The sequence below is a fragment of the Nicotiana sylvestris genome, chromosome 3 (assembly GCF_000393655.2).
Source record: "Nicotiana sylvestris chromosome 3, ASM39365v2, whole genome shotgun sequence".
Taxonomy (NCBI): Eukaryota; Viridiplantae; Streptophyta; class Magnoliopsida; order Solanales; family Solanaceae; genus Nicotiana; species Nicotiana sylvestris.
In genome coordinates, this window is record NC_091059.1 from 71,693,053 (window position 1) to 71,711,102 (window position 18,050).

Here is an 18,050-nt window from a genome sequence, read left to right on the forward strand (position 1 = left end):
AATATTTATTTGGTTTTAATTTATATTTAACATGCTTTCTACTTTAAGATGGCCAAAGTATCTTACACCATTCTATTTTTAAACAAAATTTTCGATTTTTTAAATATTTAAAATCACTTAATTACTACTAATATATAATATAAGTTAAATTAATATTTAAATATCATATCCAATCAAATATAATCACATAATAAAATTGGAGAATATTATTTTAATTCAACTCAAAAAAAGAGGAAGAAATTTTAAGTCTACTAGGTAACTACTCTATGAAAATTACATATAAATGGAATTATAGTAGTAGTACTAAACTAAAGCAGTAGCCGAATACCCCCTTTCTTTTTTCCCTAATACGCGTTACCTTTCTGTATATTTGCACCAGCAGCGTCGGTAGTCTTCCAAACTCCCTTCTCTTTTTTTTCTCTACTCCGGCGTGCCCTTTTTATTCAATTTGCTGTACACAATTTATATACCCCCCCCCCCCCCAAAAAAAAATACGGAAGGAGGTAGCTTTTATTTGTTTGTTCAAGTGTTGTTGTCAACATATCTCTGTTGACGAAAATTGAATCAGATCCATACATGTTGAGATCTTAAATTCTTGATATACTTTTTGGGTATAAAATTTCTTTTTGGAGGTTTTGGGTCGCAGAAAATAGGCGAATCTTGGATTGCAATGAAGACAACGGGGAAATTCTTCACGATTGGGCTAGTAACATCATGGTATTCGTCGAACATTGGGGTTTTGTTGCTGAACAAGTATTTGCTAAGCAATTATGGGTTCAAATATCCAATATTTCTTACCATGTGTCATATGACTGCTTGTTCTTTGCTAAGTTATATAGCCATTGCTTGGATGAAAATGGTACCAATGCAGACTATAAGATCTAGGGTTCAGTTCTTGAAGATCTCTGCTTTGAGTGCTATATTTTGTGCCTCTGTTGTTAGTGGCAACATCTCCCTTAGGTATTTGCCTGTATCCTTCAATCAGGCTATTGGTGCTACCACTCCCTTTTTCACTGCTGTATTTGCTTACCTAATGACGTTCAAGAGGGAGGCTTGGTTGACTTATGTCACTCTCATTCCTGTTGTCACGGGGGTTATCATTGCCAGCGGGGTATGCTTTTCTTCTATCTCAGTTTTACTTGAATTCTGGTGCTATAGTTATTTAATTCGGTCTCTTGTGGTTGATTTAATTAGGTAGAGTTCAAGCTTATACCCCATTCTAAGAAAATTGCATATTTGCTGTTGCAATGATAAGATGTAAGATGAATACATGTTTTTGAGTGAAATAATGTGGTAATATTTCTAAGTTAGTGGGTCGTATTTTGTCAATGCTTGATTCAATACAGGATCTTGCTGCACATTGGATTGTTAATAGGTACTAAGTGTTTAAGTTGTGCCAAAAGATGTGTTTGTGAGCTAGACTTGTTGAAAAAGCTGATTTGGATTTTGTATGACTAACTTGTATTGACACTTTAGACTTTAGTGCTGCAGATGGAATCTTTCTTAAGACTAATTTATTTTAGTTTATCTTCTCAGGGAGAGCCAAGTTTTCATCTATTTGGGTTTATAATGTGTATCGGCGCAACTGCTGCAAGGGCACTCAAGTCAGTGGTTCAGGGAATTTTGCTTTCCTCTGAAGGGTAATAATGCTGTTTTTGTGTTTCAGTAAATATTTAGTGGAATTCTATGCTCTTCATTATGGTCAATCCGGAGATAGGATAGGATGCTGAATTGTTTGTGTTTACATATTACAGGGAGAAGCTGAATTCCATGAACCTTTTACTCTACATGGCTCCTATAGCAGTCGTGCTTTTATTACCTGCAACGCTCTTGATGGAAGATAATGTAGTTGGTATAACACTGGCACTTGCAAGAGATGATATAAAGATCATCTGGTTATTGCTTTTCAATTCTGCCCTTGCTTATTTTGTAAACTTGACCAATTTTCTGGTCACGAAACACACCAGTGCGCTGACTCTTCAGGTAATTTTTCTTGATTCTCCGTTCAAGATATATTTAAGATGGGTTCTTGGATTTTTTGTATCATCAGTTTAGATTATGCTTATTTTTTAAATCGGATATCAGTGCTGCTTTCAGATCTTGATAAGTAAAATGGGATCAATTTATACTGTCTTTTTTGCTTTTGTCTGGAAGGATTCATCTTTGAATTTTATCGAAGAGCTATTTTACTTATTTGAAAATCCTACGCATTTTCTTCTCTTTCGTCAAATACAGCTCGTATCTCACATAATATTTGAATTTTTCAAGCACTTCTAAACTTTTTTCCCCTAATGAAAAAAAAATGTTCTGGAAGAGGGGTTGTCTGAATTTTGAGATCTTGAATTCAATATGGTTGGAGTGTTTCTTCTATCCTAGTATGCTGTATATGTGGAGCTTCAATATTTGAGCTATGATCTCTTTCGGATTTGTAAACATTGTGGGTTTGTTTGTTATGCTGATATTTTGGTGATTTCTCTAGCACCGTGATTCTTTTAAGCTTAATATTTATGTGAATTGCATCGGATTTAAGTTTCCCCTGATTCTCATAGAAACCAAATAAGTGAAGTATGATGCTGGTGAATCAAACTTGTAAGACTTATAGACATGTACCAGTAGAGTATGTATATAATATCAACAGAATATTAGGACTCTAACTGAAGTTTGGGGAGGAGTAGATATAGTCATGCTTAGCCTTACATGAGGAATCAATTGACAGACCTATTTTTGAGAAGAATAAGTTTAGCATTGGAAGACTCGGCCTCTTACTATTGAGTAGGGATTTAGGTGTCATAAACTATGAAGAGGACTCCAACTTGGGTATTTAGTCCTCCGTGCCAATATGAGATCCGTACCACAAATACAATCAACTTTCATTCGCCAATAGATTAAGTAATAGAGTTTAAATGATATCAATGTTAGATTTTGAGGTTGGTTGATAAGCATACTAAATATGCTGAGTGGTATAATTTGTTCTTGAGGTAGTCACATCAGGGCTTGCACCTTTTCCCAAATGGTTTTGCCATGGCTAACTCCGCCTAAGAAAATGGTTGTTGTTTATTGGTAATTTGGGAATGCAAGTTTATTTTTAGCAAGAAAAGTCTAGCTGGATGTAAAATTTTCTGATTGTATCACATATACTAAGATATTTGCCTGACAATTTTGTGATAACATGGAAAAGAAAGAAAAATGGGCCTTCAAACTTGCAGCGAAGGGATTTAATATTGGAGTATCTTCTCAAGATGGAGACTTTTCCCTTTAAAGAAAGGGGAGCAACCCCCCCCCCCCCCCCCACAAAAAAAAAAAAAGAACCCCAAAAGAGAAAAAAGGGAAAGGAAGAAGATAAAGTTCATTTTTTGGATAGACTTGAAACAGTATTCAGTTAAAACTCTATTGGAATCAAGAATAAATAGCGTGGCCTACTTATATTCTTGTCCCTCTATCATTATTATGTTTTTGGCATTTGTTTCCAGTGGGTTTTGAAGTTTATTTCCATTACCTTTTTCTTTTGGGTTTAGGATTATGAAGAGATGATTCATTTTTCCTGGATCTCCTTCATGGTTGTTATGTCTAACAGAATTTCGCCGTTTCACAGGTCCTGGGAAATGCAAAAGGTGCTGTAGCTGTTGTTGTCTCAATCTTAATATTTAAGAATCCAGTGTCAGTTATAGGGATGCTTGGCTACACACTCACAGTTTTTGGAGTAATACTCTATAGTGAAGCAAAGAAACGTAGTAAGTGAAATATGAACCTGGAAAAACATCAACCACGACTTTGATATCAATTGATGTTCAAGGAAAGATTCAACCTTCAGGATGCAAGTGGAGTCATGCGCTTGCAGTTGGTATCTAGGAATTTTTCCCTCATTTATTTTTTGCCAGGTAACATGGGAAACAAGATGCAATCTCTACCCGGGAAGAGCCAGAGTAGCCTGAATAGATCCGTAATAAGTGACTTAATTTGTCTATACATTCTTCCCACCATAGGGTTAAGAATGAAAGATCTTTTATCTTTATTCTTTGAGGAAACTGTTGACTAAGACTACATTATATGTTACTGTAGTTGTTATGATGAGATTTATAAATTGAAAGGAACTGAAATTTGTAAATCGTTTCTCCTTTATTTAGAAAAAGAAATGATATTTGCGCTCATATACTATGTTATATTTATGCCACTTTTTTTGAATGGACTATGTTGGAGATATGTGCCTAGTTATTATAGTTCTCTCATTTGTATGAAATCCAAATTGTGCTAAAAGTATGTATAGCGCTTACTTTGGTGTCTATAATTGAGCACGGTTCCAACTTGTTTATGCCTTTCTACAATAAGCATTTCAGAAAATAACCATCTGAGATTTGTAATTCCAACAAGAGCAACAACTGCTGAATTTGAAATGGTCAGCCACTCCACATTTTGCCTGAGCCCATCTTCACATCCAGGTAAAAGAATTTTTATTATGATGAATCCCCAAAGTACTAAAAAATGGAATGGATACATAGAATTCATATAATTAATCCCAAGTAATTTGGATGGAAGGAGGTTGTTCGATTGATAGTGAAACTGAGATTTGGATACTGAATAATAAATATCCTACTAGAAGTGATAACCATTTACACCTAACTAGTCAATTTCGCCAAACATAATTTCACCTTTGGTCTGGCCTTAGGCTTTATTTTTCACTTCACCATAAGTTTGTATGAGCTCAATCTCTGCGGTAGGCTTAACTTCAAGAAGAGGTTTGCATCTTTGGTTTCTCACTTGCTCGCTAGCAGAGTTGCCTTTGTGAAGGAGTTCGTCTACTTCAGTGCAGAACTCAAGCTTACATGCTGCTCACTCCTGTATTTCGAATTTTCTACTATTAGTTATGTTTAAGGTTTAGTTTGCTCGGAGTTTTTTTTTATTTTGTTAGAGAATCTAAAACAAAAATTATTGAATTGATATGCATCTAAATGATTTTTCATGCAGTCGATCACAACTATCTTGAGATTGAGGTGCAGTTGTGTATGTTATATTTTTGCGCTAACAATAGGTTGGTTTTAGAATAAACTCTTTCTTTTTTGACCGTCTGGTTTTCTAGTAAACCATGTACTGGTTGTCATATTCTATTGTTAAGGAGAATAAAAAGACATGCCACTAAACCTAAGGAAAGACGTGACATCTTGTAAAGCAAAGTTTAATAACATATCTAGAAATATCCCAATTTGCTAAAACGTAGGCAGAAAATACAGAAGCAAAAAAACAGATGGAGGAATAGCATACAAGGGCTTTCAGAAATCCTTCGTCAGCTTTCACGGTGACAATGTCATCGTTAGTTCAAACATTCTCATCCTAATCCCATGCCCCTTTTTTTTTTGTTTTTTGTTTTTTGTTTTCTTATTCAAAATGCTCCTGATGAAAATTTATGTAAGAGATATGATATCATACATGTATTTATTTGGTGCAAACACCGACTGTAAATTCATATCCAATGGAGCTGCTTTTGTGACAGGAAAGGGCGCATCAGCACCTAAGCAGAAGACAAATATAAGGAGAGCAACAGAAGAATACTAAGTAACAACACTGTTATGTATCACACAATTAGCTCCTGCCAAAGATCATTTGATAGGGGCAGGAATTTCAACATCCAAAAGTTAAATGATACAATAAATCAGGACAATAGCCTTCACGATGGTCAAACCAGTAACCCAAAATGACGAGGTTACCAGCTAATGAACAAAGAAAGCGCAAGAAACACACTCAAGAAATATCAAGTCCATGTGGATGGATAAAGTAGTTGTGACTGAAACATGGAGTTTAAGAATCTGGAACGGTTGCAGCTGGACGTTTCATCGAGGCAGACTTGATCAAATGATTGTAGCTGCCTTTCTCCTTGAAAAGCTGTGAAAAATGAGGTTTGCAGTATAAAATCCCATTTAGGGCGGCATAATTCGAAGGAGATAAAGAGCATCCACCATGAGAACACTTGAAACATGTCTTATGATAACTTTGGTTCTCCACTGTCACCTAAAAAAATGCAACCAACACATGCATCAACTGTTGCAATAGTAAAGCTTGTGTTTACTGCTCCAATTTTGATCTAAAAAGGAAAGGCAATTGTAGAAACTTCCCAGGTAGAAAAGAAAAAGTTAACAACCTAGAGTAAACGTTGGATAACCCCTCCATGTTTCAATGCTAGAGACAGTACTCAGTAGACCAGGTCAATTGTTGCAAGGAAATTAATATTTATATTTTCCTTCTCAAATAAATTTAAAATGAGGAGAGGTATGCTTAACTCAGAATCTGTGGTCTAGAAGTAGGTCACTAATGTATTGTTCACTTACATATAACTTCCAACATCAAAGATGATGATATTCAGAAATCATCTCCAAGCCGCCAAGAAAATAAATCATAAATCAAGAGAAATAACTACTTGCTGGACAAGAGAATGTATGGAAGCATTAGACAGCTCAGCTATTTTTCTTGCGTCATATCACATTCTGATCGAAAGACTAGCTTTTCATACAAATTAAATTTCTTAGCTGCATTACAACTTCAAAGGTGGACATTCACCATTTTGTGGCAACTGGCAACTGAGAGTCTGAGAACTACCTAAGAAATATGGAAGCAATATAACATGTGATTCTGCCTCATAATTTCAGAGTTGGCGTCCACTAGAATGTGCAAAAATGGAAAAGATTGGTAGAGTACTAGATGACGGGAGGAGGGAGAGTAAGATGCAAAATGCTCAAACTCACCAATTTGCACAGCAAGTCAGTTTTAACTACTATCATGGCCGAACCATTAACAGTCAATTTGCGACTGAATAAGAATAGATCTTTGTAAACCAATGGATTGGTCTCAGCATACAACTTCCAGAGGTGGCGGATACCATGCACAACATCAAAAGGAAACACTGGAGACTCTTTAAGAAGAACATCATGGCAGCAATATATGGAGCGGGAATCTTTCAAATATGGCAAGCACAAAATCGGAAACATTATAGAGGACATAGTGTAAATAATAGTTTTGTTTTGTAGCAAATCCAAAGTGTAATAAGGGAGACAATTGATATGTTGAAGGAAACTAAGGAAGCGAGGAAAACTAGATTTCTAATTGATGGGATATGTAGCTAGTAGTTTTTTTTTTGAGAGAGAGAGGTGTTCGAGGCTCATTTACTGGTTCTATAACAGTAGTGAGTGCTCTTTCTGTGTAAATTGATGGTTGGTTGTCTGGTAATATATTCACATCTTATTACCGGAAAAAAAGAAAAGAATAGATCTTTGTGGACTTCAGTTGTTATGCTAACGTTATACCATTTATAACATCAATCCTATCGTTTTAACCAACAAATGTGGTGTAAATGACAAGTGAGGCTTGCTCAGTTGGTAAAGCACCTCCAACCATTTAAAAGTAAAAGGTTGTCCCTGCTCTCTAAATGAACATTGCTTGTGCACTTTCACATTGGAAAGCTACTTAAACGCTAATTGTGCTTTCACGCGCCACTGAAAATCAGTAACGTTCTGACAATGCTAAATCCACAGCAGGAAATTGATGACACCATTGCCACAGACAAGCAACTTATTGATGCATCAAATAAGCGAAATGGGCAACCACCTTTTCCCAATTGAAGTTCCAGAATAGGAACTTACAGCAAAAAGAAGAATGCAACGGTTTACTTTTCAACAGAAACATCATGGCTAGGGAAAATTTGAGGAGCCAGTTTTTACCTTCTCGAGTGGGTAAGCTGTTTTACCACAAGTTGCACATTTTTCCTGCGTGCCAGAAAACATGCCAGCAGCTTTACTAGGCGACCTTGTCTGCATAACAAAACAAGAAAGGAGAGAGTATGAGGCATGGTTTGTTGATTTTCAGTTTGTTAATTTTGTACACAAGTAGATGCAAAGAAAATTTACCAGCTCAGGAGTTAACTTCTCAGCTGACTTCGCAGCTGTGAAAGTAAAATACGTTTGATATTATGAATAAAGCAGATCAGGTATAAAATTGGAGAAAGAACTTAACTAAGCAAGAATATATAGACCTACGTGACTGAAAGTTCTTATTGAAGTTGCCAGACTCCTTGAAAAGCTGCTCAAAATGGGGCTTGCAATACAGAACACCTTCCATTGAGGAGAAATTGCTCAGCTAACAAAAAGTTCACAAATACATAACATCAGTCAATTGAGTCTAAACACCATTATCCTTTTCATATGGAATTATTCAAATCTTTATCTTCTTCTTTTCGGATTAGTTTAAACTATTCAAATCTTGGGTACAGTTTCCTCAATGCTTGGCCTCGTCCAATTGTCAATGCTCAAAGTACAACTACCAATGCAGTATGATCCAACATGGAGATATTTTTCTTTTTTAGGATAGTATTTGTGAATCAAGACAAGTTTACTCTTTTTCCAATTTCACAACTTAAGACTAATACTTTATGCACAAAAAGCAAACAACATAAAGTGAAAACCAGATTGTAGTTTATATAAGCATAGCAAAAGCACCTTAAGTGTTCCTTTGCAATGGCTGCATTTGAAGCAAGACTTGTGATAATTAACCCCATCAGCTGACAACAGCTCCACCGGGTAAACTGTCTTTTCACAGGCCTTGCATTTCTGTTGTGTCCCAATAAAAGACATACTTCTTCTAATGACAAATAAAACTCTAGATCTTCCTTTTTCCCAGCTCAGATTCGACTCTGTAGATGCAAAAAAGACTCAGATATTTGCAATCAATTTCAAGAATATACACCGATCTGATGTAAAAACAAATTGGGTATCAGTACTTTACCATCAAATCGCCTAGCACATTTTTTTCTTGGGTTCTAGAAAAATTAGTTTCTAAAAAGTGATCTTGAGCTTTTAGAAAAAGTTAGTAAAGTCAAAATACATACCTTGAAGTGTTGATCTACAAGCCTGTCACAAAAAAATTGATGTGATGATCAAAGTCAAGTTGATAAAGTGGAGGAGAAATGGGGAGGATTTTAAAATTCTGGGTTCATAAGAAATTCTTTGACATATATTTATGTACGAGGGGCAGGGGGCGGGGGTGGGGGTGGGGTGGAATTTGAGCAGAGGCAACGAAGTGGATGATGATGATGTGGGGCAATTGGAAGGCAAAAAAGGATACAAGTATCTTTTGCTGGAATATGTAAAAATTAGTTCAATGTTTTTGACTCGTTTCTTTACCGTCTTAATGAAATGGACCACTTTTCGGTGCTAAATCAGTCCTAAACCGTAGTAGCTCTATGTTTTTATGGATAAAAATTGACTATATTTCGACTAGTATTAAAGTAATGTAGTTCAGAATAACAATATAAAACAAGAAGATAAGTAATACAATAATACAAGAAGAGATAGTTTTCTTATTTCATCAAGTGTTCAAGTGTGTCACATATCACATTCCATGCCTCTATTTATACTATTACATGAAAGGTTACAAAATGATTGTCTTACACATAACATTAATAATTGAGATCATGCGGAAGATCATGGGAGGGGTATGGAGGTGTGAGAATTGCAATCATAATAGTGATGAGTAGTGGAAAGCTATCTACATCATAGGTGAAAGTAGTGGGAGTAGTGGACATCCACAATTACTATAGGTTTTACAATACTCCCCCTTCGATGTCCAAAAATAGATAATATGCCTCGTTAAAACCTTACTAAGAAAAAATCTTGTGGAAAAAAATCTTAATGAAGGAAAAAGGGTACACATATCTGTAATACGCTTTATTTGCTGCCTCGTTAAAAACCTTATGAGTACATCGCGTATCTTACTCCCTCTCATAAAAATATCACTTTATTTCTCGAAGACGGCACATTCCAATCTTCTGTATCAACTTCTCAAATGGTGAAGTTGGTAATGCCTTAGCGAACAGATTTACTTGAACGAATCTGTTGACCATTAATTTCACCATTTTGTTGAAGATCATGCGTGAATTTTTTTTTTGGTGAAATGCACTTTGTCCAGTCTCCTTTGATGTATCCTCCTTTCAGTTGAGCAATGCAAGCAACATTGTCTTCATATAGTGTAGTTGGATTATCTTTTTTCATAAGAAAACCACACATTTGCTGAACATGTTGAGTCATTGATCTCAACCAAACATATTCTCGATTAGCTTCATGAATGACTATTATTTCAGTATGATTTGAAAATGTGGCAGCAATTGTTTGTTTCATTGAACACCATGATATAATTGTACCTCCATATATAAACAAATAGCTCGTTTGAGATCGGGCTTTATATGTGGATCAGACAAATAACCTGCATCGGCATAGTCAATCATTTCTGACTTGAATCTATTAGAATAAAACAATCACATATCTATAGTTCCCCGAAGATATCTAAATATATGTTTAAAATCATACCTTCTTGTTGGAGAGGAACTGAATCTTGCTAATAAGCTTACTGCAAAAGCAATATATGGTCGGTATTGTTAGCAAGATACATCAGTAACCCAATTGCACTAAGATATGGAGTTTCATCACCAACGAGTTCTTCGTCATTTTGTTGAGGCGAAATGGATCTTGATTTATGTGAAGCGGTCTCACAATCATTGGAGTACTCAATAGATGTGCATTTTTCATGTAAAATCGCTTTAAAACCTTTTCAGTGTATGTTGATTAATGGACAAAAATTCTGTTTGTTTCATGCTCAATTTGTAGGCCAAGACAAAATTTTGTCTTATCAAAATCTTTCATTTCAAATTCTTTCTTCAAACACTCTACAACCTTTGGAAGCTCTTTAGAAGTGTCAATGGTATTCAAGTCATCTACATACACAGCTATGGTGACAAATTCAGATCCAGACCTCTTAATAAAATTAGAGGGGCAAATGGGGTCATTTTTGTACCTTTTCTTTAGCAAATACTTGCTAAGGGGATTGTACCACATCCTCTCTGATTGCTTCAATCCGTACAAGGATTTCTGAAGCTTTATTGAACAAGTTTTCCTTGAACTTTTATGTGCTTCAGAAACTTTAAATTCTTCAAGGATTTTCATAAAAAATTCATTATCTAGCGAGCCATACAAGTAGGATGTGACAACATCCATCAACCGCATATCAAGCTTTTCATGAACTGCCAGATTTATTAGATACCATAAGATAATTGCATCTACCACAAAAGAATATGTCTCCATATAATCAATGTTAGGCCTTTGCAAAAACCCTTATGCCACAAGTCGTGCTTTATGTCTTACGACTTTACCTTTCTCATTTTGTTTACGCACAAAAACCCATTTATACCCCACTGGCCTGACACCTTCAGGCGTTCGGACTATTGGTCCGAAAACTTCACATTTTCCGACTGAAGCCAATTACGCTTGAATTGAATTTTTTTTTTATTTTGGTCAATCATTTCTTTGTCTACATTCGTTGATAGATTTTGGCTCAAAATCCTCATCTTGTTGCATTACTTCAACTACAACGTTATATGCAAAATTATTGTCAATAACAATATTATTTCTGTTCCATCTTTTTCCTGTAGAGACATAACATATTGAGATCTCTTTATTTTTATCATTTTCAGGTACTAGAACCTCTTGTGAGGTTTTATCAATTATTATGTATTTATGCTCCTCTTGATATTATGATCAACTTGATCATTTGCTCCTTTTCTTTTTCGGGAATTCATATCCTTGGAACCGATTGGTCTACCACGTTTAAGGCGTGACCTAGACTCATTTGCATTATTATATTGTCCAGCTGGGACATCAACTCTAATTGGAGCATTTACAATTAGAATATGCGATTTAGTAACCCGTGGAAGGTTAGTAAATGCATCTGGAAATTGATTTACAATATTTTTCATATAAATGATCTTTCGAATTTCTTGTTCACATTAATTTGTGCGGGATCCAAATGAGATAGAGATAATACATTCCAATCTATCTCCTTTTCCATCTATTTATTTTCTCCCCCTAATATTGGAAAAATTGATTCATCAAAATGACAATCAACAAATCTGGTTGTAAACAAATCTCCTGTCATAGGCTCCAAATATTTAATAATAGAAGGAAATTCATAACCAACATATACTCCCAACTTTCTTTGGGGACCCATCTTTGTGCATTGTGATGGAGTAATTGGAACATATACTGTACATCCAAAAATTCTTTTGGCTCCTAGCCAAAAGCCAATTGTAATTGGGAGACTTCATTATAACTGGTTGGCCTTATGTGCACAAGTGCTGCAGCATGTAAAATAGCATGTCCCCACACTGAAAGGGGAAGTTTTGTCCTCATTAGCATTGGTCTAGCTATTAATTGGAGGCGTTTAATCAAGGATTCTGCTAGACCATTTTGACTATGAATGTGAGCAACCAGATGCTCAACTTTTGTTCCTGTGGCCATACAATAATCAGTAAAGGCCTGAGATGTAAATTCACAAGCATTATCAAAACGAATTGTCTTAATTGCATAATCTGAAAATTGTGCTCTTAACCTTATTATTTGGGCTAACAATATCGCAAATGTCATATTACGAGTTGACAATAAGCACACACGTAACCATTTTGTAGATGCATTTATCAAGACCATAAAATACTTAAATAGTCCACATGGATGGTGTATAGGTCCACATATACCACCCTGTATACGTTCCAGAATTTCAGGGGATTCAATCCCAACTTTAGTTGTTAATAGTTTAATAACCAATTTTCCTTGAGAACAAGCACCACAAGAAAATTTCTTAAATTGAAGAATATTCTTGTTCTTCAATGTATGCCCATTTGAATTCTCTATTATTCTGCGCATCATGTTAGAACTAGGATTATCACGATCCAAAATTCATTAAAGGTTGTGGTAGCGCCTAATACCGTTGTCAGGCAAGCCAACAAAAATTTATTAACTTAATTACTCTTTTTAGTATTTTGAAATCATAATTTCCTTCAGTTAAATGATAAGTGATAAAATTTACAGAGTAAATGATGATATTTTATTACAACCACAATACTGAACAACCCATAAATACCCCAAAACTCGATGTCACAAGTGCATGAGCATCAACTAGGAAGTAAAATAAAATACATCATCTGTCCGGAATACAAATTTGGACAGGAAATATATAAATACTCTGAAGGAGACTCTGCGTGTTGCGTACTTGTAACATAGGATGCAGCTCGCCTAAGTCCCCGCAAGTAACCACACCTCTGCGCCCGTAGGACCACCAGACATAAATGTACCTGCACAAAAATGTGCAGCAAGTGTAGTATGAGTACGTAAATCGACGTGTACCCAGTAAGTATCTAGCCTAACCCCGGATGAGTAGTGACGAGGAGTCGACATCGACACTTACTAGTGGTCCAATAATATCAGGTACAGTAAAGAGGTAAATAAATATGAGGCATAATAAATAAATGACATAAACAAGTATAAAATACATGGTACAGTTCTCCTCTTTGCAATAAACTCAAGCTCTTCATTAGCAATTCCCTCCTTAACCGTAGTGTTGATCACGCCCAACTATGCCTTATAAAAAGGACAAAGCGGTTATTGCAAATATAATCCGGTTTACAAGTCCGAATTCGAATCCCACAGAGAACTAAGGCTTAGCTACAGTTGTTCACTATCACCAAGAATACAAGCTTGAACAATTCCTAACTTATAGATATTAAGATTCTTGTGTTTAACTAACAAACTAGCAAATTAAAATAATAAATTAACACTAAAGATACTACAAGTTAGAGAAAAGATTAAGAGGTCTAGAGTTATGATTTCCCCAATTGTCAGAATCCTTCCCGCTATGTCTTCTATAATTTCGCCTAAGTATTCTCTACCGATCATGAGCGCTCTGCGTGTTGTAATTTTCTTCTGAGTAATTACGACAATTTACTAGACATACTCTCCCGAGTTACGCTAGCTGGCTTTAATTACAGCTCACTTAGATCGCACCCAAAGTTTTGTTATCCCTAATCCCACCTTTAAACCCTTTGTTATTGATTCCTCACATACGTCGGGAGTGATGTTGTTCAACAACTACCTAACTATGCACTCTCTCCCGAGTAATACATACTAAATAGGGACAGCTAATTGAGGGCCCTTCAATCAATCACAAGAATAATATAGTTGAACAAATAGAGAAAATACTACGACTCAATTATATAAAAACATAACAAGAATTTATCTTACAAAAGGTTCCATCAAAACCCTAGATAACAAATTAGCTATTCATAATAGTATGTAAAACTACAATACTAAAAGTCATAACCAACAATGAAAAATAGGAAGAGGAAGAAAATACCCGTAGAAGAATTCCCCGCCTTGCTTCTATTGTATATCTGCCTCCTTAGGTCGAATATATGTCTCAAATCTGTCCAACCTCCTCAAAATACCGTTTTTCTATGTATATATACCAATCGGATCCAAACAATTATACCTTCTCCAATGCGAAAAAGGATACTTTTTCCGGGAAGGACGTGCGCGACCGCGCTCAAACCGCGCATATCCACTTTGATTTTGCCTGACGAGCTCGTCCTGAGCGCGACCGCGCACTTTTCACCCTATTTTGTTGAGAATTTGGATAAATGTAAAATATGAAAGTTGTAGATCTTTGAGTTAGCTTTCCAACCATATATTGTGGAGCCCAAATGGAGTTCTGAGAAAAAAGTTATGTCTAGTTTACTAGAAGTTCGCAATACGCTTACTCGAGTCTTCGTTTGTTCTTAACTATCAAATTTGACCCCTGAACACGATCCCGGCTTAATTTCTTGGGCTTTTACTCAGACTTCAAAGCTTTAAATCACTTGAATTCATTTTATAACATCTATATAGCTTGGAATCACTCATACAAGGAACAAAACACACAGTTAGTGCAAAACATTAGCGGTTAAAGCTCAAACTCAATTAAAGTGTAGTAAATTAGAGTGTAATAAGCGACTAAAATACGCAATTATAGCCTATCATCAAGTGTATATGTAGATATGGTAGATCTCATCAGATAGGTTGTCGTAATTCAAATCAGAAAAACTCACAAATACACTAGCTTCTTGCCAAATATTACGCACGATTTCCATGAGGATATTTTTATAGAAATACCGAGGCACACGACCCAATCCAACATAAATGATTCAACTGTGCACTGCTGAGGGTCGAACGGCACGAACTATAGATGCATCTATTAACCTGCCGAGGCGAACGACCCGCTCCCATGAGAGCGTGGTACATAAATCCTACCGAGGCGAATAGCCCGATCCCATAAGATGAGAAGTACATAATCCTGTCGAGCCGTATAAACCGATCCCATTGGAATAAAAAGCTTTAACGGGTCCTTGACCCCACTCACGAATAAACGTGTGAGTTATAATTTCTTTAACAAAACCTTTCAATGAAACATATATATATATCGCGAAATTATTTCGTAAGAGGGATACAATTATACAGTGACTCATCATGAACTCGTGAAATCTCTGTGATAGCAAGTCTAGTCTCAAGTAGTAATGTAAAACAACGGAATTTAATAGGCGAGAGGCTGCTCAAATAGTACAGTTATAGCATGATATGAACCTAAACCTACCCGGACAATAACCTGAATGTAACTACGTACGGACTCTCATCACCTCGCACGTACGTAGCCCCCACAACAAGTAGCACACATCAATTTACAACATCTAGGGGTAATTTCCCCCTCACAAGATTAGACAAGAGACTTATCTTGCTCCGAAGTTTCATAACCGGCTCCACCGCCACTCTAACACCACAAATTGATGCCCAACGCTCCAAAACTAGTCAAACAATGTGCAAACCAATAAAAATATACTCTAAAACTTATAACAATTTAATTTATAACAATTTTCAACTCCGTTCGAAAAGACGATAAAATCACCCTTGGGACCACGTGCTCGGGTTCGAAAATTTTCGAAGATAAATTTTACCCATAGCCTCACGAACTCAAATATATAGTTTATTCTCAATTTCATGCCCAAATTCGTAGTCAAGATTCAAAAATACCAAATTTCTAGGCTTTCTATCAAAAAATCCAATTTCTACAAATTTCCATGCTTAAATCCGTATATAAATCATGTATTTAACTCACAAGGTGAAGAAAGCACTTACTCCATAATAGTTGATGAAGATGGCAGTCCAAATTGCTCCAAAATCGGCTCCCATGGACGAAATAAAAATGGAATTGAGACAAACCCTTCGTTTTAAAGAGGACACTACCCAACCCGTCCTTCGCACATGCGGTCCAACAGCCGCTTTTGCGTTCTGCACCTGCAAAAAATCCATCGCAGGTGCGGCTCTAACTCATCCCAACAACCTCAGCTTTTATGGTCAAATAAGCACTTCTGCGCTTCCGCTTCTGCAATTTCCTCTCCGCATCTGTGCCTTCGCAGGTGCGGACACTCCCTCGCACCTGCGCTCTTGCCCAGCTCACCCAACATCGCTTCTGCGACCCTCCTGGCCTCTTTTGCGGCTCGGCACTTGCGACCAAAACCTCGTAGGTGCGGTTACACCAGATGATAGCAGCTCCGACATTTCTTTCAAGTTCAAACTCGATCCATTGACCATCCGGAATCCGCCCAAGGCCCTTGGGACCTCAACCAATTATAACAACACATCCCAAAATACATTATGAACTTAGTCGAGCCCTCAAATCACATCAGACAACATCAAAATTATGAATCGCAACCCAATTTAAGCTTAAGGAACTTTAGAACTTCAAACTTCTACATTCGATGTCGAAACCTATCAAATCACGTCCGATTGACCTCAAATTTTCACACAAGTCACATCAATATTACGAACTTACTCCAACTTTCGAAATCGGAATCCGACCCCGATATCAAAAAGTCCATTCCCGGTCAAAATTTCCAAAAGCATTTTAGTTTCTAACTTTCGCCAAATGACCCCGAAATGACCTACGAACCTCCAAATCCACATATGGACGCACTCCTAAGACCAGAATCACCATACGGAGCTATTCATAGACTCAAAATTCCAAACGGACATCAATGACATTAAAATGAACTTCAACCCAAATTTATGAAATTCTTCCAAAATGCCGACTTCCACAATAGGTGCAGAAACGCTCCCGTGTCATCTAAAACCCGACCCGGACATATGTCCAAGTCCAAAATCATCATAATAACCTGTTGGAACTTTCGAAATCCTAATTCCGAGGTCGTTTACTCAAAATCAAACCTTAGTCAAATTCTTCCAACTTAAAGCTTCCAAAATGAGAATTTTTCTTTCTAAATCAACTCCGAACTTTTCGAAAATTCAATTTCGACCGCGCGTACAAGTCGTAATACCTGAAGTGAAGCTACTCATGGCCTCAAACCACCGAACGACACGCTAGGGCTCAAAACAATCGGTCGGGTCATTATAGGGATGGCCCAACCGGTCATGCCAAATGATAAAATCATTAGAAGTAGTAAACCTTTTGTTTACTATGGAATGTGATTCAGCACAACCCAGAAGAAAATGAGGGTAATTTTTCGTGCACACATTCCCCCCCTCCCCCCTCCTTTTTATTGTAGAAATATAAATGTATTCAACCTTTCCTTCGGTAGATATCTTAATATGATAGCCATTTTGGTGAATAACTTTAAAATTCAACAAGTTTCTTTGAGACTTACTACAATACAATGCATTATTAATAGTTAATATCGTTCCTCCAGGTAGTAATAAGGCCGCTCTTCGAGAGCCCTCAATTAATTTTGTACTACCAGATATTGTATTAACATAGGCCTTTTTCATAACCAAATAAGAGAAAAATTCTTTTCTCTTAATATTGTGTGAGTTGTAGCACTATCCAAAAGACTTAAATCTTCATTACTTATCTTGGATCCAATTGAAGACTGGAGAATTTTATTTTCTTCATAAAAAATAAAGGTACACCATGAGAAATACAGAAAAACTAACAACACTAACAATAACGTAAGACAACTTAAGTACTACTTGAAAATAAAAATAACTTTAGAACGAGACAAAAAACTACTAAAATAAAAATAACAACATAATTGCATTCCCCAGTAAAATGATCAAACTTTAGTTTTGATCCCCTAAGAATTCCAAATGAGTAAGATCATCGAGGCTTTCAAAATCATCATCATTCAAAGCAAGATTTGCCTCGGC

At 36.2% G+C, this 18,050-nt stretch overlaps 3 protein-coding genes across 3 annotated transcripts; 1 reads left to right on the forward strand and 2 right to left on the reverse strand.

Moving 5' to 3' along the window:
* Positions 1-310: 310 nt before the first annotated feature.
* Positions 311-4,148, forward strand: LOC104234502 (probable sugar phosphate/phosphate translocator At3g11320). Its single transcript, XM_009788076.2, has 4 exons — positions 311-1,111; positions 1,537-1,640; positions 1,755-1,983; positions 3,593-4,148. The coding sequence occupies exons 1-4, from the start codon at positions 671-673 to the stop codon at positions 3,737-3,739; spliced, it is 921 nt and encodes a 306-aa protein (XP_009786378.1). The 5' UTR covers positions 311-670; the 3' UTR covers positions 3,740-4,148.
* Positions 4,149-5,521: 1,373 nt separating this feature from the next.
* Positions 5,522-9,116, reverse strand: LOC104234495 (LIM domain-containing protein WLIM2b-like). The gene is made up of 6 exons (XM_009788068.2): positions 8,867-9,116; positions 8,478-8,671; positions 8,019-8,118; positions 7,890-7,924; positions 7,704-7,793; positions 5,522-6,000 (listed from the first exon to the last, which is right to left on the reverse strand). Exons 2-6 carry the CDS (start codon positions 8,610-8,612, stop codon positions 5,791-5,793), a joined length of 570 nt encoding a protein of 189 aa, XP_009786370.1. The 5' UTR covers positions 8,613-8,671; positions 8,867-9,116; the 3' UTR covers positions 5,522-5,790.
* A 726-nt stretch (positions 9,117-9,842) lies between these two features.
* LOC104234509 (uncharacterized) lies at positions 9,843-11,114 on the reverse strand. Its single transcript, XM_009788084.1, has 4 exons — positions 10,697-11,114; positions 10,385-10,580; positions 10,178-10,274; positions 9,843-10,046 (listed from the first exon to the last, which is right to left on the reverse strand). The coding sequence occupies exons 1-4, from the start codon at positions 11,112-11,114 to the stop codon at positions 9,843-9,845; spliced, it is 915 nt and encodes a 304-aa protein (XP_009786386.1).
* Positions 11,115-18,050: the final 6,936 nt, after the last annotated feature.